The sequence below is a fragment of the Zea mays genome, chromosome 6 (assembly GCF_902167145.1).
Source record: "Zea mays cultivar B73 chromosome 6, Zm-B73-REFERENCE-NAM-5.0, whole genome shotgun sequence".
NCBI classification, from domain to species: Eukaryota; Viridiplantae; Streptophyta; class Magnoliopsida; order Poales; family Poaceae; genus Zea; species Zea mays.
In genome coordinates, this window is record NC_050101.1 from 42,288,869 (window position 1) to 42,312,720 (window position 23,852).

Consider the following 23,852-nt stretch of genomic DNA (forward strand, 5'->3'; position numbering starts at 1 on the left):
CGGATGGCGCATGATCACTCGCTCACCCACGGCCACGGGATCGCTGATCTACGGTACAAATAAAACCCTGAACCGGTATCCTTAGGTTTAGATTTGTGCCATCGACGGACGGACCAACGGCCCGATCGCCATCTTCTCTTACGAGCAGGCAGAGTGACGGCGCCGCCCAGGTTCGCGACGGACTATCGCCGGAGAGCGCTTGACTCCCGCCCCTGGTGTAGGATTCCTCGCCGCGCTGGTTGCTACGCAATGAGAAGCAGGTGGCAAACCAAGTCCGAGGATACATACCGCTTAATCAGATGCCCACATCGGTCGGCCACAGATTTCGCGGTGTAGAGTACTCCGGCGACGAATTGCGGCGCCGCCTGTCCACAATCGTGCCCGGAACGACCCTGTACACCACCAGTGTGACACTCCGAAGCTTCCAGGCCCAAATCTGAGGCCTCGTCGATGGAGCACCCGTGGTTCTACGTCGGCGGCACTCTCTTCCCCTTGGTGCGTGGCGAAGCTAGGCAATGGCGTACTCGGCTGTGGCTTGGGTACCGAGGAAAGGCATAGGTCTTATAGGAGGCGGGTCCGGGTTTGGTTGCGCTCGGTCTGCGGGAATCGCGCGCGTGCGGAGCTCTCGGCCACGGCTAATTCGGTCAGCGCGCGGAAGCTGTTGCGCGGAAGCGCGCTGCGGCTGATCCACGAGCGCCGAAGGAATCAAAGAACTTTTGCATGCGGAGTCCGCGCGACGAGGGCCTCGCATTGCGGATTTGCCGCGGACTCTGCACACAGTGCGTCGCGGAGATCGTACGTTAGTTGGGGAAGACGACGACGACGCTGACGACCCGGGGCCACATGGCGGCGAAATGTGAGGGAGTGCTTGGCGAGAGCGAGACGGTGTGTGGCTGGCAGAGTGGGGCCCGAACGTCATTGACGAAGGCGCGTGCGCGGTCACGAAATGGACAAGCAGGCCCACTGGTCAGCGGGTAGCGCGTGGTGGAGATGGCGGGTAGCACGGGGTTAACAGGAGATGGGCCGGTTTTGGGGTTGGTGGCCCAGTTGGTGTGTTCCCCATTCTCTCTTTTTTTATTTTCTTTTTATCTTCTAATCTCCTTATCTAATCTTTTTGATTCAAATTTTGAATTCAAATTTAAATGTGCACTTGCACTCAAATTAAAATTATAACATAAACATACTAGTATGGTAGTACTTTATTTAACCATATATTTTGTTTTATCTTGTATAGTGTTTATTTTTGTTTCCCTCCATTTCCCATTTAATTCCTTTTCTATTTTCTTTCTCATTTCAATTTCAAATCAAACCAAGTTTTAAATTCTAAATTTCAAATTTATGCACAAGAAAAACTTCACATGATGCACAATTACTACATAATATTTCTTCATTTATTTTATTATTATATTAATTAGGTAATGTTTTCAACATGAAGTACACACACCTCATTATAGCAATATATTATTATTTGAGTGTGTAGTCGAATTAAAGGTATATTCAAAAATTCTCCCTTTGTTTTGATAGGAACATTTTTCCAATGTCTAATCTTTATTATGATTTATTTTAACCATCGTTATTTTATTATGATCATTTACCTTTAAAAAGGGTGAATTATAAAGTTTAATTATTTATCAAGGGTACTTTGCTCAGATTTCTTCTACCAATCCCAAATTCAGAATTTGGGTGTTACAAATCCTACCCCTCTTAACAAAAATCTCGTCCCCGAGATTTGTAAGAAAGAGGTTGCAATAAGTTTGGTTTGTAGTCTATGTTTTAAGTTTTCAAGTGGTTTTAATTCCCATTTTTTTAAAAGTTTTATAATACAAATTAGAAGGTGATTAGGGAAGCTTGGGTATGTATATCCACTTTATTGTGTATGGTAAAATAGGTCTTTAACGCATAGAGAGGTTTGGGTAAGAAAGAGTACGGTAAAGAAAGACTCCATCCCGGATTGTGGATCTTGATTCCTTTGAAGATCTGGCTTGAACCTTATCCTTCCTTGATTGATGAGGTCGATCATCTTCGATCTTCGTTCTTGAAGTTGTTATCCGAATTAGGGACACATAGTTAGGATAACTGGGGTACACGAGGTAGGTAGGTTTGAACAAAGTTTTACTTTGCTTTTAGGACAAATGTACTAAGTAGCCTGTGAGGTAGGTCATGTTGTTTGTTCACGGACGAGTTGGTCTGTCGTTCTTAATTTAGTGCAGAGTGCAATAAGTTAAAATATGTTTTATAGGGGTAGAGTCTCATTTATTTTACCACTATCAACTAGTTAAGTGATTGACCTTAGGTTAGCTCAACTTAAGGTTAGACTTCGTTAGGTTAGATTAATCCATCACATTAGATCAGATCTGAGTTAGATTGTTATGACTAGATAAGATCTCATTAATTTGGATTAGATCATGGTTGTTACTTTAGGATGAGATAAGCAAAGTTGTTAGGATAAGACGAATATGTCAAGGTGAGATGAATTTATTGAGATAAGAGAGAATCTTTTAAGCCAAGATGGATCTATGAGTGTAAGATAGAATCTTTCAAGATAAGATGAATATTGTTAGGCTAGATACTTTAATGAGGGATAATCTAGTTTGTCTAGTTAGTTTTATAAGCATTATGTATATGCAGATGTAATTGTGGACATTACTCCACAACTCATCACACTCAATCAAAAATCTAAATCAAACATGTATCACAAGAACAAACATTCAAGCATACAAATATTTACCAAAAATAGTTTTGATTTTGTTCCTAAAAGTAGGTCTCCTATTCCTAAAGGTCACTTTAGGTACGGGATTTCAAAGTGTGACATCCACATTTGTCTTTAGAAAAGAAAAGATAAGAATAATCAGAGTAAAGCGGAAATAGATGAGAAAAGATTAAGATAAGTTTAGAAAAGAATCAGAGTAGCAAAGGTAAGTAGACAATGGTTGTCCAGTTCTATCTAGGTTTTGTCCTACAGTCAACATTCCTCTGATACCACTTCTGTCACACCCGGTTTTCGGGGCACCAAGACCCGGGCACAACATAATCACCAGGTGTGCTGGGACCAAGTCTCACACATATGATGAATCATGGCATAGGATCGAATGTCACATCTTTACTATATAATAGGAGTTCTATACAAAATAAATAATTACATTATAAGGAGACAACGGTCCAGCAACCCAAAGTTGACTGGGAGACGACGGCCTAGACCTCTCACGAACACATCGCAGCATCCTCCATGCGCCTCATCCTGGGGTACCTGTTCTTGACCTGTGGGGGGGTGTGAGACAGCAAGAGTGAGCTCACATACGTTCATCGCTCAACAAGTTGTGGGGAATAATGTGAATGAACTCGCCAAAGGTGGGAGTTCATGTGAAGTGTAAGGCTTACCAAAGAGGATGGTTAGAGCTGAGCATTGCTTTTAAAGTTGGTCAAAGTTTTATTAGCAATTACTAAGTATAAGTAAATACCAACCCAATTAAATAGTAGAATAAAAGTAACAACATCACCTGCGATGCAATGCATATGACAAATTGAATTTAGTTCCATAAATTAATCATGTGAGGGTCCGACCGAGCTGCTCATGACCGTGAGCATGGCTAGTATACCAGTTTTACACTCTGCAGAGGTTGCGCATCTTTACCCACAAGTCATGTTACCCATCTGCCAAGGGATCGTGACTTCCCATACACCTCTACCGAGGAGGCGAGGCAGGGTAACACTACGAGGCCTTTACAAAGTTCCACTAGCTTCAGAAAACCGCTACAGTTTATAGGAAGCTCCAATGCAGGGTTCTTGTCTGACCGCCATCGCAGCAAAATCAACCAAGGACCTCCCTACACTGACCACTCCCCTACTGCCCTTGCCCCTTTCGGGTAAGGTAGTCCTCCACTAGCTTTCCTAATTAATCAGTCAAGGGCGTCCATAAACCCTTGTGGTAGCACTGTTTACCCGGGTGGTCGCTCCATGTTCCAATTAACATAATGATCTTATCATGAACAGTAAATAACAACGGATAACAAAAGTATAATCATGAATAATGTAACTTCATACCCAAAACCACATAAAGCACTAGCAAGTACTACCCAAAAAGTTCAGTGGTAAACAAGGTATAAAGATAATCAAACTAGGGCAACCTATTGGGTCCCATCAAAATTAACCTATGCAGATCATTATGATTAATCAGAACATGGCTGGGTAAAAAGAAGTGATCAAGGGCACAACTTGCCTGGGACTTGAGATTCCAGGTACCAGGATGATCTTCAGATGACACGTATCCTCACTGCTAAACGTAGCAATACAGACAAACATGGTATAGGCAAAAATTAACATTACACCAATCATAAGAATAAACTGCGTAATAATAATCTACGCGTTGCTACGAGATCGTGGGTTCGAGAACCGCTAAATTCGGAGCTACGGTTATAAATTTATGATTTTCTAAAGTTTTAGGAGTGGTGTACAAAAGAAATTAAGTACATAATTTCAGTTTAGGTTTCATAACAAAATAAGGTTACTAGATGATAGATAATATTAATATGAAACTAATGCAACTGAAACGGATCAAATCGGAGCTAAAATAATTAAGTTATGAATTTGCTAGGTTTCTATATTTCTTTTTATGTTATAAATCATTTCCTATATTAAATTCTGCTTTTATCCGAAACTCTGGGATGAGGGCACCATTTAGGAGAAGTTCAGGGACTAAAACAAAAATATTCCTAAGACCCAGGCTTAACCAAGCAGTGGACCGCGGGTTGATTATGAAGAACCCCGAGGGCCCTTTAAGAATTCTACCCTGGCGCCGTGACCTCATGCGATCCCAACCGTCCGATCAAAAACTGAGCGCTAGGATTAGATCCGTTATTAAAGCGAAACGGTACACTCTGCGCACCGCTGGATCACAATCGGATGGCGCATGATCACTCGCTCGCCCACGGCCGCGGGATCGCTGATCTACGGTACAAATAAAACCCCGAACCGGTATCCTTAGGTTTAGATCTGTGCCATCCACGGACGGACCAACGGCCCGATCGCCATCTTCTCTTACGAGCAGGCAGAGTGACGGTGCCGCCCAGGTTCGCGACGGACTATCGCCGGAGAGCGCTTGACTCCCGCCCCTGGTGTAGGATTCCTCGCCGCGCTGGTTGCTACGCAATGAGAAGCAGGTGGCGAACCAAGTCCGAGGATATATACCGTTCAATCAGATGCCCAGATCGGTCGGCCACAGATTTCACGGTGTAGAGTACTCCGGCGACGAATTGCGGCGCCGCCTGCCCACAATCGTGCCCGGAACGACCCTGTACACCACCAGTGCGACACTCCGAAGCTTCCAGGCCCAAATCTGAGGCCTCGTCGATGGAGCATCCGTGGTTCTACGTCGGCGGCACTCTCTTCCCCTTGGTGCGTGGCGAAGCTAGGCGATGGCGTACTCGGCTGTGGCTTGGGTACCGAGGAAAGGCATAGATCTTATAGGAGGCGGGTCCGGGTTTGGTTGCGCTCGGTCTGCGGGAATCGCGCGCGTGCGGAGCTCTCGGCCACGGCTAATTCGGTCAGCGCGTGGAAGCTGTTGCGCGGAAGCGCGCTGCGACTAATCCACGAGCGCCGAAGGAATCGGAGAACATTTGCATGCGGAGTCCGTGCGACGAGGGCCTCGCATTGTGGATTTGTCGCGGACTCTGCGCACAGTGCGCCGCGGAGATCGTACGTTAGTTGGGGAAGACGACGACGACGCTGACGACCCGGGGCCACCTGGCGGCGAAATGTGAGGGAGTGCTTGGCGAGAGCGAGACGGTGTGTGGCTGGCAGAGTGGGGCCCGAACGTCATTGACGAAGGCGCGTGCGCGGTCACGAAATGGACAAGCAGGCCACTGGTCAGCGGGTAGCGCGTGGTGGAGATGGCGGGTAGCACGGGGTTAACAGGAGATGGGCCGGTTTTGGGGTTGGTGGCCCAGTTGGTGTGTTCCCCATTCTCTTTTTTTTTATTTTCTTTTTATCTTCTAATTTCCTTATCTAATCTTTTTGATTCAAATTTTAAATTCAATTTTAAATGTGCACTTGCACTCAAATTAAAATTATAACATAAACATACTAGTATGGTAGTACTTTATTTAACCATATATTTTGTTTTATCTTGTATAGTGTTTATTTTTGCTTCCCTCTATTTCCCATTTAATTCCTTTTCTATTTTCTTTCTCATTTCAATTTCAAATCAAACCAAGTTTTAAATTCTAAATTTCAAATTTATGCACAAGAAAAACTTCACATGATGCACAATTACTACATAGTATTTCTTCATTTATTTTATTATTATATTAATTAGGTAATGTTTTCAACATGAAGTACACACACCTCATTATAGCAATATATTATTATTTGAGTGTGTAGTCGAATTAAAGGTATATTCAAAATTTCTCCCTTTGTTTTGATAGGAACATTTTTCCAATGTCTAATCTTTATTATGATTTATTTTAACCATCGTTATTTTATTATGATCATTTACCTTTAAAAAGGGTGAATTATAAAGTTTAAATATTTATCAAGGGTACTTTGCTCAGATTTCTTCTACCAATCCCAAATTCAGAATTTGGGTGTTACACTGTGTCTTCACTCAGTTCTGCCTGTGGCCTGGGCTAGTTTATCTTCCACTACGTTTTATAATTTCGGCTCACTCTCGAGCTTGTACCCTGGTATTGTAATAACATTTACTCAAACTCTGTACTATTTGAAGTAAGGAATGTGGTTACTAGCCTCCTGGGACTAGTAATTGTATCACATTTGAGTCCCAAAGAATCGGGACGCTTCACAGACTCCCTTGATGGAGCCTTCCCATGGCTTGTGGCCTTCTCGCCGGTTTCCATATCCCTCTTGGTGGATCCTCCCGACATTACTTCGAGTTGTTAGACTCTAATGAAGCACCGGGCTCGGATACTAATTGAAAGTCGCCTAGAGGGGGGTGAATAGGCGGAATATGAAAATTATAAACTTAAGCACACACTACATGCCGGGGTTAGCGTTAGAAATAAATCCGAGACCGAAAGATAGGGAAAAACAAATCAAGAGCGAATCAAGCAGATGAACACGGTGATTTGTTTTACCGAGGTTCGGTTCTAAAGAACCTAGTCCCCGTTGAGGTGGTCACAAAGACCGGGTCTCTTTCAACCCTTTCCCTCTCTCAAACGGTCACTTAGACTGAGTGAGCCTTTTCCTTAATCTCCCAGGTCACTTAGACCCCGCAAGGACCACCACACACTTAGGTGTCTCTTGCTTCGATTACAAATCACTTGAGAAAAGAAATGAGAAAGGAAGAAGGCAATCCAAGAGGCAAGAGCTCAAAAGAACACAAAATCTCTCTCTCACAAGTCACTAAGTGTTTGAGATGAATTGGGGACTTGGAGAGGCTTTGATCTTTTGAATTGTGTCTAGGAGTGAATGCTAGAGCTCTTCTGATGAATATGATACTCAAAAACCTTGGATGCTTGGGGTGGTGGTGGTTGGGGGTATTTATAGCCCTCAACCACCAAACAACCGTTGGGGCAGGCTGCTGTCGATGGGTGCACCGGACAGTCCGGTGCGCCAGCCACGTCACCCAACCGTTAGGGTTCTGGAGCTTTTGACCGTTGGAGGCTTTGTCTCTAGTGGCACCGGACAGGCACTATTCAGTGTCCGGTGCGCCTCTGACCTGCGGCTCTGACTCTGCGTGCACTGTTTCTCACTGTTCATCTGATCACCGCGCTTTTGCAGTCGACCGTTGCGCGAAGTAGTCGTTGCTCCGCTGTCACACCGGACAGTCCGGTGGCACACCGGACAGTCCGATGAATTATAGCGGAGCGCGCCTGAAGAAACCCGAGAGTGGCTAGTTGGACTCAGTACGGTCCTGGTGCACCGGACACTGTCTGATGCGCCAAACCAGAGCACACTCGGTTTCTTTGCTCCTTTGAATTTGATCCCTAACTTCAATCTTTTATTGGTTTGTGTTGAACCTTTATGCACCTGTAGAACATATATTCTAGAGCAAACTAGTTAGTCCAATATTTGTGTTGGGCATTCAACCACCAAAATTAATACTGGGAAAAGGTTAACCCTATTTCCCTTTCAAGATATGAGCATCCTCGCCCACACGCCTACGGTTGAGCTCTGCCTATAGGCCATCAGTCCGCGCGCCCCTCACTGAGGGTGACTGCACGGATGCTGACGCCTCGCGTCGACACCGGTATAGTCGTGGCCCAGTTCTGCCAGAACCAGGGCGATCTGGGCCATGCTGAGAGGTAGTCGACGTCTTCGTGCCATTGCCTCATGGCCCCCGGTGAGGCTTTGGAGCTTGGGGGTTGCGGAGCAACTTCCTGGCTGCTGATAGCAACCCACCGGGAGTAGCCCGTGAGGGGGTCCTAGACTCCTACACTGGCATGTGTTGCTGTGCAGCATGCATAATAGCGGCACTAGACATAGGGCGGTAAGAGCCTGTAGCGTGGAAAATGTCGCCTCTTCCCCCATTGGGAAGTCCCCGGAGGACGAGTCGTGGTGCTCGATGATCTGTACCATCATGTCGAGCAAGGAAAACATGCAAGAAATCTAAGCCTAGTGCCCCCTACCTGGCGCACCAATTGTCAGAGAGAAAACTCCAGTTGGGTGGTGGAATGTACCCCCTAATCTTGTGAACTAGGGGGCCTAGAGATTTTCCTGATTAGTTGGATGAACTCGAGAACACAAGGGTTAGAGTGGTTCAGGCCGCTAGAGCATAATACCCTACATCCACTGTGAGTTGTATTGCATGAGGAACGAGTCTCTGTGTGTCCGAGGGGTTCCGAGAGAGTCTGTCCCTTGTAACGTTGTGTGCCTTCCCTTTTATAGTCCAGGGGGCACATACAAGGAAGTTGAGCCCCGACAGGCGGGCCTAGGAATATAGTAATAAAAACATGGAACAACTAATGTTGCTGGCGGACCGAGATCTTCTCTTGGTCACCGTGTGGATTTCTTGACCAGCCTCTCCTTCGCCTTGTCTTGTCAGCGTATGGGCGAAGGCTCTGGTAAGGGCCACAGCGTAGACTGATACGCCGACGTGCGTAGGAGCGTGCACAATCGCATGTGTTGTCATGTCCGGTCGATCACTGTAACGGACACATTACCCGACCGAACGACGCTTCATGATGGTGTCATCACGCGTGTGGCACAACGGCCTCGGTAACGCGCGGAGCTCTAAGCGAACATTTAATGCACGCGACGCTACCATGCTACTGTGCACCTCGATAACGTGTGGGTGGTTACAGAGACATGTTACAAGCCTGCCAATGCCCTGCACTTGGTCAGAGGCTGCCTTGCATTTAATGTGGGCTAAGGCCTTGCTTCCATGCGAAGGTTCGCACCATGCGCTCAGCGGCCACGTGGCGTTACCGAACCCCTGCTTGGGTCCGGAGTAGGGCCTGGGGCATGTTCTGCCCTGGAGCACCGATAGCCCTCATTAACGACCCAGACCCCATACGGGGGGAGGGTCTAGAGCCCTACTCGAGGGTCCGGTTTGTATACGTGGAGGTCCTGGACCTTCCATGGGTTCTGATTGTGTACATGGGGGTCCGAGACCTACCCATGGGGGTCCAGATCCATAGGTGAAGTCCCTGAGCATATCGCCTCCCTGGACACGTGGCACCACTGGACCTACCCATAAGACAGGGACATGCGCTGTTCTAGAATCGGAGTGGTTGGTCGAGGCAGGTAGCTCTCGGAGTGTTGCTTGAGACACCCTTGGGCAAAGCAGAAATGCGCTTCTCGCTCGAGGCTAGAGTGGGCGAGTCGGAAATGTGTTCCTCGCCCGAGGCTGGCCTCGAGCGAGTCGCGACTGCGTCTCCCGTTTAGGGTTGGCCTCGAGCGAGTCATGACATGGGTCGAGGTGCTCAGTTCCTTAGCGCACGATTAGAGATAACCATGTGAGTGCTGTGTTTTGATACAGTAGTAAGGGGTACCCTAGTTCTATGGTATCGATAGTACTTTTAACTACATCTTCTCCTTAAGAGTTGGTTTAGTGACCAGAGACCACGGGGATCCATGGGAAGGAGTCCCCTTGCTATTTAATAAGATTCCTCCTCCATGGACCCCGTGATCTCTGGTCACCAAATCAGTACTAATAGTATTTAGAAGTGATCTTGTCAACTCTAAATAGTACTCTGATCGTTTTTGCATATCTTGGTCTTCTCAGCTGACCATATTACCCCTCTCTCATTTTGCATATCTTTTTTAGCTAATTGATGTGCTCCCTTTCTCGCTGACTGCCGACCGAAGAGAATGCACGTAAACTCCCTGGACAAGGAACTTCGACATTCAATATCATTTGAAGGGAGCGTGGTAACCAGGACCTGATATTGCCCCATCTGTAAAACTCATCTCGGGTTCCAAGTTTGTGGCTGAAGAAAATGAAAATCAGATTGAATAAAAAACAGACTGAAAACACTAACTGAAGAACACATAGACTGAAACACTAACTGAAGAAAACGAAAAACAGACTAAAACTACCCTGACACTTGAAACTGTCAGCAGCGCAAGGATTTATTCAACAATAAGGACCTGATATTGCCACATCCATATGTTATTGCCCCGTGCGTTTTAATAACACTTCATGAATAATAACAAGGACCTGATCATGTTCTGAATATTGGCTTGCACAACTTGGTGTGCAAAATAAAAAAGATTATTCTTTACCTAAAAGGAGCAATTAAATAGCAGATTTATGTCACAACCCACATCAAACAAAAAAATGTTTTTCCAAACATTCAACATCCCATGCTAATACAGGCAATCAGAGTTGTTATTAAACTAAATGGTCCAATGACTCCAATCCAAAGTTAAAGTAATCAATTGCCAGCATGTGATTAAACTAAATTGTCCTCTCTTTCTTCTTGAATTGATATTGAATCACAATCCACTAATGAAGGTGGCTGCTCTATAAATGGAAGTGTCAGCTCTACTCTCAGATGTGATTTATCTCCGTCCATAGGCGTCGTCATTGTGGCTCTCCCAATAAGTCTCTTGTAATATGACACCTAAGTATCATCAAGGAAGATATATAATTAAGGAGTGTTTGAAGGCACTAGAAATAATAGTTAGTGGCTAAAATTAGCTAGAGACATGCAAACATCCTAGCTTATAGTTCAGTTATTAGCTATTTTTAGTAAATTAGCTACTAGTTAGCTAACTATTTGTTAACTAGCTAATTCTACTAGTATATTTTTAGCTAACTAACTATTAGCTCTAGTGCATTTAAACACCTCCTAAAAAGACTAAGTATTTCATATTTAATATTTTGTAATTTGTATTCGGTTTTGATGCACATGTATTAGTATTCAGTTTCTTGATGTATATCCACCCTCAGAATTCAGTTTTCCTGATCCAAACAATTAGTATTTATTTTTCTTGATCTAAGCCATAGCTTCTTGCCTCCTCACACGAATACAGAAACATGTTGCAACCTATCTGGCCGGCAAAGTTTCACATGGGAAACATGATGGTGGCAGCAGCAGCAAAGTTTTGCATAGGAGATACATGGTGGATTGGTGGATAGCAAGCAGGAAACCACACATCCATGGTGCATACGAACAAGAACTTTGCAATGGTGGGGAGGGAGATGAACCTGTTGTGGCCGCGAGGGAGAAATTCCTGTGGCGGAGTGCAGGAAGGCAATCTCCGATTGGCGGCGGCCATGTTCATGATGGGGAAGTGAAGTACTCTCAATTCTGCGATGGAAAGACGTATCGGTGGATGGAGTGTAAGGGCAACATGGTCAGTTGAGAAAACGAAGGTAAAGAAAATAATTAAAATAATTAAAAAACCATAGAATACTATTCAGTAAGATCACTTCTAACTACTATATCCGTTCATAAATATACGACAACATTATTTTTTTTGAAAATTTTTAATCACTCATCTTATCTAAAATATTTATTTAAACAATTAAAATTTTAAACAAATATAAACTAACTTAAATAATAAAACAAATCATAAAAAATAAAATGATAATTTATTATTTATTTGAATAAGATAAGTGATTAAAGTTTTAAAAAAAATAATAGTGTCATATATTTATGAAGGGGGAATAATTTTATAGAGAAGATGGAGTTGAGAGTAACGTAATAGAAGCCCGTTAAAACGAGTGTCATAACAGAAAAAACTCACCGGGAAGAAGTATAGATGGCCAACAGGCCAGCCCGGCACGACCCGGCACGGGCCCGGGGAAGTACGGCCCATCAGCCAACGGGTCGGCCCGGGCACACGGGCTTAACGGGCCGTGCCTAGGGAGCCCACGTGCCTGGCCGTTGGCCCAGGCACGGCCCTCTGGGCCACTTTTCGTGTCGGGCCAGCCCGCTAGGCACGTTCAAAAAAACGGGTCGTGCCAGCACCAGCCCGTCAGAGATCCCAAACAGCAGAAAACATAGAGAAATTTAACCAAAGTTAAAAAACAGCAGAAAATATAGACAAATATAATAAATGAGCTGTTTTGTGCAATGCTGCCTAATTAAAAACCTTTCTAGGTAAAACTCACCCTTGTGAGAAACCCTAGAAAGGAAAAAAGAGTGCAGCCAGCTTAAAGTTTAATCACTAATAAGTTTGTATCTGTTACAAATGTATATTACAATACAAAATGACTCTCTCACAATCACTCAATGACAAAGCAGTGAAAGCACATGTCAGATGACCACATCACAGTCTAGAAGACTACAACTAAGCAGCAACAGGTTCATCTTCATCAAGAAATAAATTCTGGAATGAGTCCTCAAGCTCTGGATTGTCAACAACATGTTGTTCTCTCTTTTCTCCTAATTCCCAATCTTTTAAGCAAGTCAGCATCTCCACATTCTCAGGCAATAAGCGTCGTCGTCGCTCCTCGATTATCCTCCCTGTCAAACTGAAACAAGACTCCGAAGAGACAGTAGATACAGGAACAGCCATAATATCCCTTGCCATTATGGATAAAACTGGATATGTTAGCTTGTGGTCACGCCACCAGAGAAGTATATCAAAATCATCCTCATAAGAAGTGACATTGTCACTGTCTAAGTAGGCTGTGAGCTCACAAATAACAGATGAAGATGAAGCAGAAGGGGTAGAGCTAGGGGGCCCCAAGCTTGTTTTCTTTTACCTGTATGAATAGAAGGCTGAGCAGCCCTTTGAGCCCTAACTGCACCAAACTTAGTCTCATATTTAGTAAACAGTTTATACAATTCATTTTTTACATCAGCATAATATGTACTGTACTCACACCCAGTGCACTCTACAAGTAAATGCAACACATTAAAAAAACCTCTCATCTTAGCTCTAGGGTCCAGAATGAATGCATATGAATATAGCAAACTCGGTTTCTTTGCTCCTTTGAATTTGATCCCTAACTTCAATCTTTTATTGGTTTGTGTTGAACCTTTATGCACCTGTAGAACATATATTCTAGAGCAAACTAGTTAGTCCAATATTTGTGTTGGGCATTCAACCACCAAAATTAATACTGGGAAAAGGTTAACCCTATTTCCCTTTCAAGATATGAGCATCCTCGCCCACACGCCTACGGTTGAGCTCTGCCTATAGGCCATCAGTCCGCGCGCCCCTCACTGAGGGTGACTGCACGGATGCTGACGCCTCGCGTCGACACCGGTATAGTCGTGGCCCAGTTCTGCCAGAACCAGGGCGATCTGGGCCATGCTGAGAGGTAGTCGACGTCTTCGTGCCATTGCCTCATGGCCCCCGGTGAGGCTTTGGAGCTTGGGGGTTGCGGAGCAACTTCCTGGCTGCTGATAGCAACCCACCGGGAGTAGCCCGTGAGGGGGTCCTAGACTCCTACACTGGCATGTGTTGCTGTGCAGCATGCATAATAGCGGCACTAGACATAGGGCGGTAAGAGCCTGTAGCGTGGAAAATGTCGCCTCTTCCCCCATTGGGAAGTCCCCGGAGGACGAGTCGTGGTGCTCGATGATCTGTACCATCATGTCGAGCAAGGAAAACATGCAAGAAATCTAAGCCTAGTGCCCCCTACCTGGCGCACCAATTGTCAGAGAGAAAACTCCAGTTGGGTGGTGGAATGTACCCCCTAATCTTGTGAACTAGGGGGCCTAGAGATTTTCCTGATTAGTTGGATGAACTCGAGAACACAAGGGTTAGAGTGGTTCAGGCCGCTAGAGCATAATACCCTACATCCACTGTGAGTTGTATTGCATGAGGAACGAGTCTCTGTGTGTCCGAGGGGTTCCGAGAGAGTCTGTCCCTTGTAACGTTGTGTGCCTTCCCTTTTATAGTCCAGGGGGCACATACAAGGAAGTTGAGCCCCGACAGGCGGGCCTAGGAATATAGTAATAAAAACATGGAACAACTAATGTTGCTGGCGGACCGAGATCTTCTCTTGGTCACCGTGTGGATTTCTTGACCAGCCTCTCCTTCGCCTTGTCTTGTCAGCGTATGGGCGAAGGCTCTGGTAAGGGCCACAACGTAGACTGATACGCCGACGTGCGTAGGAGCGTGCACAATCGCATGTGTTGTCATGTCCGGTCGATCACTGTAACGGACACATTACCCGACCGAACGACGCTTCATGATGGTGTCATCACGCGTGTGGCACAACGGCCTCGGTAACGCGCGGAGCTCTAAGCGAACATTTAATGCACGCGGCGCTACCATGCTACTGTGCACCTCGATAACGTGTGGGTGGTTACAGAGACATGTTACAAGCCTGCCAATGCCCTGCACTTGGTCAGAGGCTGCCTTGCATTTAATGTGGGCTAAGGCCTTGCTTCCATGCGAAGGTTCGCACCATGCGCTCAGCGGCCACGTGGCGTTACCGAACCCCTGCTTGGGTCCGGAGTAGGGCCTGGGGCATGTTCTGCCCTGGAGCACCGATAGCCCTCATTAACGACCCAGACCCCATACGGGGGGAGGGTCTAGAGCCCTACTCGAGGGTCCGGTTTGTATACGTGGAGGTCCTGGACCTTCCATGGGTTCGGATTGTGTACATGGGGGTCCGGGACCTACCCATGGGGGTCCAGATCCATAGGTGAAGTCCCTGAGCATATCGCCTCCCTGGACACGTGGCACCACTGGACCTACCCATAAGACAGGGACATGCGCCGTTCTAGAATCGGAGTGGTTGGTCGAGGCAGGTAGCTCTCGGAGTGTTGCTTGAGACACCCTTGGGCAAAGCAGAAATGCGCTTCTCGCTCGAGGCTAGAGTGGGCGAGTCGGAAATGTGTTCCTCGCCCGAGGCTGGCCTCGAGCGAGTCGCGACTGCGTCTCCCGTTTAGGGTTGGCCTCGAGCGAGTCATGACATGGGTCGAGGTGCTCAGTTCCTTAGCGCACGATTAGAGATAACCATGTGAGTGCTGTGTTTTGATACAGTAGTAAGGGGTACCCTAGTTCTATGGTATCGATAGTACTTTTAACTACATCTTCTCCTTAAGAGTTGGTTTAGTGACCAGAGACCACGGGGATCCATGGGAAGGAGTCCCCTTGCTATTTAATAAGATTCCTCCTCCATGGACCCCGTGATCTCTGGTCACCAAATCAGTACTAATAGTATTTAGAAGTGATCTTGTCACTCTAAATAGTACTCTGATCGTTTTTGCATATCTTGGTCTTCTCAGCTGACCATATTACCCCTCTCTCATTTTGCATATCTTTTTTAGCTAATTGATGTGCTCCCTTTCTCGCTGACTGCCGACCGAAGAGAATGCACGTAAACTCCCTGGACAAGGAACTTCGACATTCAATATCATTTGAAGGGAGCGTGGTAACCAGGACCTGATATTGCCCCATCTGTAAAACTCATCTCGGGTTCCAAGTTTGTGGCTGAAGAAAATGAAAATCAGATTGAATAAAAAACAGACTGAAAACACTAACTGAAGAACACATAGACTGAAACACTAACTGAAGAAAACGAAAAACAGACTAAAACTACCCTGACACTTGAAACTGTCAGCAGCGCAAGGATTTATTCAACAATAAGGACCTGATATTGCCACATCCATATGTTATTGCCCCGTGCGTTTTAATAACACTTCATGAATAATAACAAGGACCTGATCATGTTCTGAATATTGGCTTGTACAACTTGGTGTGCAAAATAAAAAAATATTATTCTTTACCTAAAAGGAGCAATTAAATAGCAGATTTATGCCACAACCCACATCAAACAAAAAAATGTTTTTCCAAACATTCAACATCCCATGCTAATACAGGCAATCAGAGCTGTTATTAAACTAAATGGTCCAATGACTCCAATCCAAACTTAAAGTAATCAATTGCCAGCATGTGATTAAACTAAATTGTCCTCTCTTTCTTCTTGAATTGATATTGAATCACAATCCACTAATGAAGGTGGCTGCTCTATAAATGGAAGTGTCAGCTCTACTCTCAGATATGATTTATCTCCGTCCATAGGCGTCGTCATTGTGGCTCTCCCAATAAGTCTTTTGTAATATGACACCTAAGTATCATCAAGGAAGATATATAATTAAGGGGTGTTTGAATGCACTAGAAATAATAGTTAGTGGCTAAAATTCGCTAGAGACATCCAAACATCCTAGCTAATAGTTCAGTTATTAGCTATTTTTAGTAAATTAGCTACTAGTTAGCTAACTATTTGTTAACTACCTAATTCTACTAGTATATTTTTAGCTAACTAACTATTAGCTCTAGTGCATTTAAACACCCCTAAAAAGACCAAGTATTTCATATTTAATATTTTGTAATTTGTATTCGGTTTTGATGCACATGTATTAGTATTTAGTTTCTTGATGCATATCCACCATTAGAATTCAGTTTTCCTGATCCAAACAATTAGTATTTATTTTTCTTGATCCAAGCCATAGCTTCTTGCCTCCTCACACGAATACAGAAACATGTTGCAACCTATCTGGTCGGCAAAGTTTCACATGGGAAACATGATGGTGGTGGCAGCAGCAAAGTTTTGCATAGAGATACATGGTGGATAGCAAGCAGGAAACCACACGTCCATGGAACATACGAACAAGAACTTTGCAGTGGCTGGGAGGGAGATGAACCTGTTGTGGCCGCGAGGGAGAAATTCCTGTGGCGGAGTGGAGGAAGACAATCTCCGATTGGCGGCGGCCATGTTCATGATGGGGAAGTGAAGTACTCTCAATTCTGCGATGGAAAGACGTATCGGTGGATGGAGTGCAGGGGCAACATGGTCAGTTGAGAAAACGAAGGTAAAGAAAATAATTAAAATAATTAAAAAATCATAGAATACTATTTAGTAAGATCACTTCTAAATACTACCTCCGTGATAGAAAACCATTGATTTTTTCGAAAATTTAATCACTCATCTTATTCAAAATATTTATTTAAGTAATAAAAATTTTAAATAAATATAAACTAACTTAAATAATAAAACAAATCATAAAAAATAAAATAATAGTTTATTATTTATTTAAATAAGATGAGTAATCAAAGTTTTAAAAAAATTAATGGTGTCATATATTTATGAATATATTTATGAACGGAGGGAATACTTTACTTTTATGGAGAAGATGGGGTTGAGAGTAACGTAATAGAAGCCAGAAAAAACTCACCGGGAAGAAGGAACCAGAAGCTAACCGGCACGTCGTGAAGCTAACCGGGATTCCGGGAAGCAGAGACGTCCGCCCGTCGCCCGTCGTCCGTCGTCATGGCCGCCGTGGAGGTGTGCGTGAAGGCCGCCACGGGGAAGCCCGACACGCTCGGCGACTGTGAGTACTCCCCACCCCCCACCTACGGCGCCCAATTCCGCCCGGATCCCTAGCCGTCTCACTGACCCTTCTTTGCCTTGGCTTGGTCTGGTCTGGATGGAACCGGAACCTGCTGCCGGCAGGCCCGTTCTCGCAGAGGGTGCTGCTCACGCTGGAGGAGAAGAAGGTCCCCTACGAGGTGAAGCTCGTCGACCTCGACAACAAGCCCGAATGGTCCGTCTCCCTCCCTCTTCCTCTCTTCCCTTCCCCCGCTCATCAATCATCATTATTATATATACTTTCCGCAGCAGCATTGTGCAGTCTGCACGCGGTGTCTCAGGAGTCACGACGGATCTGGCGAAGTGCCGCCGCTCAGGCCGTGTTTTTCTTCCTTTTCTTAATAACACCTTTTCTGCTGCATTGACTTCATTTCCAGAGGATCACCTCACTGTGGTAGACCGGGAACAGGGTTCGAGACAGGGAAATTCTTTGCGCTGTCTCCTTGTTTGCTTTGGAGAGTCTGCTGCGGATGATTTTTCGTTGGATGTGGTAGATTTCCCTGATCTGACTTAATTGCAGCCTGTAAACTGGCACTGGGAAAAAAGAATCCACACAACTTAGTCATGAATTATGTACTATTCAGCCCGACAGCCCCCATGTGTCCTGCTGAATTGATCTCTCCGGTGATTATTTTTTTTCTAGTTATGAACGAACTGTAGGTTTAATATTGCCTCCTATTTTTAACATGTGACACTGGTTCGTAGATTACCCGAGAATTATTATGCAGTTTTATTTTAATTCTCGAGAACTTAAATCTGTCATGACATAAACCCCAGACCTTTGTTCAACAGCGAACATCCAGTATCTTGTCTTGGTACAGTTGCATGTGTCTTCCCTGATGAATTAGAAGTTCTAGTGTACTTGGATTACAGCTAGTTTACGCGCACTAGAGAAGGCTTGATGTTTTCCACTGTACACACCATCAATTTATGCAAAATATTGGAATTGGCAAAACATGCTTCTCAAATTTGTGCTGGCAGTGGCACTTTTGGAATTATGCACCCCCCTTTCATATGAATTCATAGTTAGTTTCTAATTTGAAAATTGAAGAGGATTTTTCAGTTTCTTTTTTTTCAGTGAGCCAAGGGTGTACTTAAGTCCATTTCGACTTTGTTTTTTGTCTGATTGTAATGTTCGCATCTGACTACTGTAATGTCTCTTTCAGGTTTCTGAAGATCAGCCCAGAGGGTAAGGTGCCTGTGTTCAACGGTGGTGATGGCGAATGCATTGCTGATTCTGATGTAATCACCCAAACCATTGAGGAGAAGTTCCCAACTCCATCTCTGGTCACTCCTGTAGAATATGCATCAGTGTAAGTTGTGTTGCTCACATCCATCTGTGCTAGGGAAGTATTTAACACTATGTTAATTCCCAGGGCGTTAAACAGTTTAACCTGAAACCCTCATGTTCTAAATGGAGCCTAAGTCTTTATTATTATTTCCTGTTAAAAGGCCTGAGACCTTAGTTATATCTGAATTTACTTGGGAGGTGTATTATGTTCAAATAGCTGTCAGTTCATAATTCATGCACCTGAAGAATCACAATCTAGTAGTGCTTTACTTGTAGTTTTCATACGTAATACCAACTTGTAGTTTATGAGAAGCAGCTGCGGTGAAATACTTGTAACTTGCAAGGTTGCTATCTACATTATTAAGTTTCTTCTGAAGCATTATTTTGGGTTATTGTGTAGCTCTGTGTTCAAATTTGAGCTTGAGCAATTGTCTTAGTGCTTATGCCACATGATCTGATATAGATTGAATGTAATGATAGGGGATCAAAGATTTTCCCAGCCTTCATCACATTCTTGAAGAGCAAGGATGCTAGTGATGGTTCCGAGAAGGCGCTTCTGGATGAGCTGCAGGCACTGGATGAGCATCTCAAAGCTCATGTAAGTTAAATGCTTGACCCCTTACTGTTTGATATGTCTGCTGCTTTCAGCAGGGAAATAGACACAACACGTTCTTCTGTGCACTTAACATGTTTGGATATGACACAAATCATTTGTGGTATCTGATTACTTAGTGCTCTGGCATTGCTTAGTCTCACCATCAAATCTGATTGAATCATGCCTTTCCTAACGTCATTGTCAACACTCTGGTGTTTGCACTTTGCAGGGCCCCTACATCAACGGGGAGAACGTATCAGCAGCTGATCTTAGCCTGGGGCCAAAGCTCTTCCACCTCCAGGTCGCACTGGAGCATTTCAAAGGCTGGAAGATCCCAGAAAACCTAACCAACGTCCACGCCTACACCAAGGTACACAAGTGTTCAAGTGATTGCATTTCGCCGTCAACTCCATAACCTGTACTACAGAATCGAATAATCAAGCTCACCTTTGTCTTTGCCCAGGCTCTTTTCAGCCGTGAATCTTTTGTCAAGACTAAGCCATCCGAGGAGCACGTGATTGCGGGATGGGCGCCCAAGGTGAACGCGTAAGCACATCGTGATTTGGTGCTAACTGGTGGACTCCATCCATTTATCTGATCAGTCGTTGTCAGTGGTGTGTGTAGGTGTCACATCTGTAGCCTAGACACATGATTCAGTTGGAATAAATGCAGTGTCGTGTGATCGTGTCTCGAGTACTCAGTTCTGGCTGTTGCAATTGTGCGTGTCTGTTGCCGGTTTCGTTCGAGACCATGGGCATCTCTTGATCTGCTATGAGAGCATGCATATAGTGTAACGTGGGCTCCAAATAATGGAACTGCTTTTATGCTTGCGGTGAGCCTTGCTTTCATGATTTTCTGTTCTCTGGTGAATTGGTGGTAGCCTGAGCATCAGGTTATCTTCTCTTATGGTCATATTTCTGACCTGGATTTTTTCAAGCGCATGTTAATCGAAATTTCTGACAATGTCTGACAAGTAATTGCCAAACAATGTCTGACAAGTAATTGCCAAAGTGCTACTCTGTTCATGTTCTTTTCCCCCCTACTTTCCAGTTGTTTTGGGGCAGAAATTTCTCTGCCGTCTTAACTTTGTTTTCAGAGGTTCGGTGTGGTAGACCTCTTCTCGTAGAGGGGCTCCCTATCAGGGCTTGTTCGGTTAGAAGTTGATTGAGGGAGATTGGAGGGGATTAAATCCCTTCCTAGTCAAAATTGAATAGAAAGGGATTCAATCCCCCTCAGGGCTTATTCGGTTCTACCACAATCCATATGGATTGAGGGGGATTGAGGGGGTTTCAATCCCTATTAAGTCAAAATCCCTCGCAATCCCTATCAATCCCCTTCAATCCATATGGATTGAAAATAACCGAACAAGCCCTCAGATGGAGCTTATTACCTTAGCAAGCCTGTGAATGGTCTGTCTCCTTTCCCTCTCCCATTTATTATTTTTCAGAACAGCATTTTTGCACTGTCTGACTACTGATTGGCAAAGGGCTACTCTCGGATCATGTTTTATTTTTCTTTTCGCTCCAATTGTTTTGGGGTCAGATATTGCTCTGCTGTCTTTACTTCGTTTTTCTGAGGTTCAGTTTGGTAGACTGGTATTGGAGTGGCAACAGCATATGAGATAGAGAGAACCTTTCTGTTGTCTGCTTGTTTGATTTGGAAACATAGATAATATTTAGGCCTTGTTCGGTTAATCCCGTTACCTATGGATTGGACGGGATTGGAAAAAATTGTGAAGAAATTTGACTTGCTTGGGATTTAAACCCACCCAATCTCACTCAATCCATATGAATTGAGAGCTAACCGAACAAGCCTTAGTGGATTCGTTGGGCGTTCTAGATTTCCTTGATCTGATCAACTTGTTTGTTGCCTGGGACTGGCATCGAAATCCACACTGCTTAGTCTTGCATTATATACAATCCAGCCCCTGAATAACTGAATTGAGGTCCATGTTTCTTTTGGACTTAAAAAGGCTGTCAAAGAACATAATCCCCGTACTGTGGTTGAACAGTCAGTGTCTTGTCTGGTAGAGTTGCTTGTCTTCTTGAATGGGATTGAATTCTGATATGGCTACTGCTGTCAACAACAAGGGGTACACACGGAGACACGACAATTGTTCCCTGAGCCCTTTTCATGGCATTCACGCCTCACTCTCTTGTGCATTCGACCTATGTAGATATGGCACATTGCAAAAAAGCCAACAATTTCGGATTGACAAGGTGCCTTGTCGTGGGGGCATTGCTTGGTAAACAATATCATCTACAGTTTTGTGTCCTCTATTTTATCTCACATGGAGACAGTCTTAGGCTGTCTCCAGCAGCGTCCCCTAAATTCCATCCTCTAAAGGAATATTCTCTGTCATTTACAGCACACTCTAAAAGATTCTGTTCTCTATATATTCTCAGTCTCCAGCAACGTCCCCTAAATTCGGTCCCTTAAAGCTACAGTGTTAACAGATTCTCTTTTTTCCATTTCTTTTTCAGTTTTCTTTGTTTTCTTCCCAATTCACGCTATACAAATGATGCGCAAAAATGTATTTATTAATTTTCGAATTAATAATTTCGCATTGTCTAAATTAATTATCATTGCCTGTTATTTTGTGTGTAATTGTTCTCGATAGAACGTCGCATAGAAGCAGGTCAAGCTAGCTTTGCAGAGGATGCAAGATACTAAGAGAGTGTCATTGGAAAAGGGCGTGTTTCATTTCAAGAAAATAATATGAGAAGTTTATCATGGAAGAGTGAGGTCTTGAGAATCTGCACAGATGTTCAAGCAGTGGCTGCAAGATCCCTAAGTGTGTGTGATCAAGTGGTCCTGTCTGTCAAACACAATTGACAATTGTATAGCTGACACACATTAATCTTCAGGAAGTATTAAAATGCCTCTATCGAAAACATAATTGGGCAAGAAGTCCTTGAGGTCTGTATCCCCTAATTGTCTCCTAATAGTTCGCTCATAAAGGTTTAAGCATGATATAAAAATGAGAATAAGCAATTAGAAAAATATTAAGAGAAGATAGGCACTGGATCAGGTGTCTATGAAGTACAAACGAATGTTCATACAAAGATACAATAGACACCGACAGTTTTTATCATCATCCACATACACACCTCCACATCATGCAGAAGAATCAAACCATCTTCTGTGCCAAGTGCTATTATTTTACCATCAGGGCTCCAACAAATTGATGTGATGCACTTCCCTGAACAATTATAAATACTTTAGTTGCCAGTTCCTCACTATTTTTTATAAGTTCAAAGCAGACATGATCTTATACATCACTATAACTAAAATGTGTAACTGAAGGGCACACTGGAATTGACAGATTGTACATATTGATTGTAATGACAAGGAACATTCAAAGTGGGCAAAAACAACAGGCAACTGAGGGTAATGGAGTAGGGGTGTATCAACCTGGAGAGATTGTCCAAAGCCTTTGCCAATTGAAGCGGGCAACTGAGGGTAATGGAGTAGGGGTGTATCAACCTGGAGAGATTGTCCAAAGCCTTTGCCAATTGAAGCGATGGACACCTAGAGTTTGTTGATTCTGCGGAAAACAGATGTACTGTGGGTCTACCACTAATAACAATAGCCAAGCCTAAAAGGCTAGTGCTCAACTTCTATTTGCTCTGTTTAAATGAGCATATTAACTTCACAAAATATTTTTGTGTAGAACAGATTTCCAGATGAGCTGTTAGGGTAGAAAGGTCCCCAAAACCAATAACAGGAAATGCTGAAGCAGGAGAGAGCATGCATGAGAGACTATTTTTTGTTGAGTTCAAATTATGGACAAGTGAGTTACTGTATTTACTTGCTATCTTTCCAACAGGAAATATTCCAAAAATGCTGAAGCAAACACAACCATCTTTGCCACCACTGCACACAATGTTAAAACGCTGACAGGAAGCATTAGAAAATTCTGGAATAGCTTCTTCGTTCTCATCCGCAAGACCAGTATCTCCAGAACGTAGTCCACCTATCCTAGGCATCACAGGAGGAGAAAAGAAACGTGTGGTGCGGTCTTCATAGGATAAAAACTCATCCTTGTCAGACTGAATAAATTAGTAGAAGAATCAGTAATGAGAAGTTTTAGTAGAGACCTAAACTAATTTTGATTAGTGCTGAATTTGTAAATCAACTGAAACTTTTTGTAACTACACATGTGTTATTATATGATACTTATATCGCAAAGGCAATAGCATACCTTTGACAGTGGAGAGTCTTCTGCC

At 44.0% G+C, this 23,852-nt stretch overlaps 1 protein-coding gene and 1 non-coding gene across 2 annotated transcripts; one reads left to right on the top strand and one right to left on the bottom strand.

The window, feature by feature from the left end:
- The first annotated feature begins 17,533 nt into the window (after positions 1–17,533).
- Positions 17,534–20,573, top strand: dhar3 (glutathione dehydroascorbate reductase3). The gene is made up of 6 exons (NM_001136653.1): positions 17,534–17,699; positions 17,822–17,912; positions 18,904–19,050; positions 19,509–19,626; positions 19,853–19,993; positions 20,087–20,573. The coding sequence occupies exons 1-6, from the start codon at positions 17,639–17,641 to the stop codon at positions 20,171–20,173; spliced, it is 645 nt and encodes a 214-aa protein (NP_001130125.1). The 5' UTR covers positions 17,534–17,638; the 3' UTR covers positions 20,174–20,573.
- Positions 20,574–22,598: 2,025 nt separating this feature from the next.
- Positions 22,599–23,124, bottom strand: LOC103629221 (uncharacterized). Its single transcript, XR_002263172.1, has 2 exons — positions 23,038–23,124; positions 22,599–22,825 (listed from the first exon to the last, which is right to left on the bottom strand). It is a non-coding gene; the product is annotated as an uncharacterized protein (transcript).
- Positions 23,125–23,852: the final 728 nt, after the last annotated feature.

Bases quoted from the DNA above. Each gene is read 5' to 3' on its own strand.
- dhar3 (NM_001136653.1), top strand. From the start codon at position 17,639: ATGGCCGCCGTGGAGGTGTGCGTGAAGGCCGCCACGGGGAAGCCCGAC. The intron at 19,051-19,508 runs GTAAGTTGTGTT...ATGTAATGATAG, and splicing joins CCTGTAGAATATGCATCAGT to GGGATCAAAGATTTTCCCAG. The intron at 19,627-19,852 runs GTAAGTTAAATG...TGCACTTTGCAG, and splicing joins ATGAGCATCTCAAAGCTCAT to GGCCCCTACATCAACGGGGA.